The 2,520-nt window shown below is 42.1% G+C and overlaps 1 protein-coding gene across 1 annotated transcript in view; it reads left to right on the top strand.

Moving 5' to 3' along the window:
* Positions 1-504: 504 nt before the first annotated feature.
* CHIA (chitinase, acidic) overlaps positions 505-2,520 on the top strand; it is a 7,678-nt gene continuing 5,662 nt past the window's right edge. Inside the window, 4 exon segments of the mRNA XM_023534989.1 lie at positions 505-529; positions 965-994; positions 2,034-2,120; positions 2,123-2,256. Coding sequence (XP_023390757.1) covers positions 505-529; positions 965-994; positions 2,034-2,120; positions 2,123-2,256 — 276 coding nt within the window.

The following is a 2,520-nucleotide window of genomic DNA, read 5'->3' as shown; positions in this document are numbered from 1 at the left end:
AAAATAAATTCTAGCAAAGTGTGTATAGGAAATTTGATCAACTGGACATTTGTTCTATTTTTAAAAGGTTGTTAGATATTCTAGCATCACATGTGAAGGCATGGGGGAAAGAGAGAGACAGAGGGAGAACATATTAACCTGTTTCTGGAAGAGACCATGTGTTTCATACATGGGTATGAAATAGCCAACTAGTTGCTATCCAAGCAGAGAGCATAGCCCACTGTACATAAACTATTTTGAATTCCATAATGGAGCTGTGCCATAATGGAGCTTTATAGTATGGTTTCTGGGCTTGAGCCCAATCTTTCCTTCTTGTAAAGTGAATTCAAGATAGTATGATTCCCTGTCAATAGTGGGTTCTTAAATAGTTTGAGGTTTTCGAGCTCTACCAATATCAACATTGACTTTAGAGGCAATCACGATGAAGGAGACTCTGATAAGTCATGGGGAGGAGGAGGGCCTAAAAGGCAGGTTGGACTAGTGTTTCTCTACCACTGAGACAAGATGACCAAGCTCACCCTCCTCGCGGGTGAGGAGCCACCACCACTCTGTGCCTGTGAGCTACTCTCTCTCTCTCTCTCTCTCTCCTTTTACTGTCCCTTTAAAACTTTCTTTTGCCTTCAAACCATATCTCCTGATGTGATTTGCTTTTGGCAAAAGCACTGGGACACAGTTCCCTCCTTGGTGATAGGCCTTTCACTGTCCTGAAGTCTCCCTCCCTTCGCAAGCCTCAAGGCTCATGACACTTTAGTGGTCTTGTGAGTGGGAGTAGAAGGGAGTGGGAATCTAGGAGAAATCCTGAGGCTTTATGAGCCTCGGTCGGTTAGGAGTCTGCAGAGAATGTTAAAAGAACTCAAAGAGTAAAACGTAGGAAAAGTTTCCTACTGCAAACGAAGCGCCAACATACAGAGGCTGTCTGTTCACAGATGTGTCCCTCTAGCTCATTACTCTCTCTTGCCTGAAGGTCTGCTCCTCGTGCTGACAGCTGCGATAAGTACGTATTCTTCTTGGGATGGATCACCGAATTGTTCCTGTTTTGTTTCTTCAAAATATGGAAACTCGGCATGGCCCTCTGTCCTACTTCGAACAAAGAATATTAATTCATTTTTTAAGAGAGTTTGAAATTCCCTAAGTTAAAGAATTGGGATCATTGGCCTAAAAATCCCAAAGCTGAAACCAACTAGACAGTGGTCTTAAAAGTAAATGTTAACAATAAAAAATAACACAGCGAGGCATCTGCTCTTTTAAAGCACTTTCAAACCCTTCATCTTACTGAGTCTTTAAAACAATTCTCTGAGAGGTGGACAGGAGAGGCATTACCACTCCACCTTATAGACTGGTTACCTAAGGCAGAAATAAATTGTATGACTTGTCCCAGGGAATATAAAGAGTTTGTGGCAGAATCTAAACCTGCAGCCAGGGCTCTTAACCGTTAGTGCATGGTTACTTTCTCTCTGAGTGAAATTATTACTCAGGAGATGGCTTCAAGTGTTAAATAGCCTATACTATCATCTTTTCTGTATTTTAGTTTCCAAATGAGTAAAATGGGAATAATAATACCTCATTTGCTGAGGATTAATGAATGAATTTAAACAAATCACTCAGAGCATTACTTAGTACATAATGAGTGCCGAGTAAGCATTAAAATTGCTAGTATTAACATGTAGCGGGGGCTAGAATACATTTAAATCAGAATTTACCAGCTTTAAGGTTTCTTGTTAGCAGAAGGCACTTATTTCTAAGGTTCTTTAATTCTCTCTGAGGGATAGAATTACCTCTAAGAGATAACTTCAGCCCTGAATTGTCTGCTAATTATGAGTTTATCTCACTACCCAAGGATCTCATGCAGATCTTCCCCTTCCCTTTGAGACTTGAACAGGAAAGTTATTTGGAAATCTATGGCAAGGATCTCATGCAGATCTTCCCCTTCCCTTTGAGACTTGAACAGGAAAGTTATTTGGAAATCTATGGTTTCTTAAGCAATCAATAACTTTCTCTGTAACAGTTTTTTATCCTCTTCCCCTGAATAACAGGTTCTGCCTACCGGCTGACATCCTACTTCACCAGCTGGGCCCAGTACCAACCCGGCCTGGGACGCTTCAAGCCTGATGACATCGACCCTACCTCTGTCCTCCCCTGATCTCTGCCTTTGCTGGGATGGGCAACAATGAGGTCACCACCACTGATTGAATGGATGACGTGACTCTCTACCACACTTTCAGTGGCCTGAAAAACAAGAAAGGACTGAAGTTTAAAGTCTTTTAACCTTCAAGAAGAGTTTGAACAAAACCTTCTGCAGTAGCCACCAGGCTGAAATTCCTAACAGGCCAACAGGCAGCACACATAAATTCTGAGCTTTCTTATTGTTTCCAGGACAGTGATGACTCTAACTTAAGGGACATGGCTGGCCCACAGGAGGAGGTTATCAACTGAAGTCCAGCCCAGTCTCCAAGAAAAGTCCGAGTACTGTGAAATCAGATGAGAATAGTCTTTCACTTGGAGGCAGCCCAAAGCTGGCAT

This window comes from Pteropus vampyrus, unplaced genomic scaffold, assembly GCF_000151845.1.
Source record: "Pteropus vampyrus isolate Shadow unplaced genomic scaffold, Pvam_2.0 Scaffold6, whole genome shotgun sequence".
Taxonomy (NCBI): Eukaryota; Metazoa; Chordata; class Mammalia; order Chiroptera; family Pteropodidae; genus Pteropus; species Pteropus vampyrus.
The sequence above is the reverse complement of the archived record's forward strand: the minus strand, read 5'-3'. Positions and strand labels throughout refer to the sequence as shown.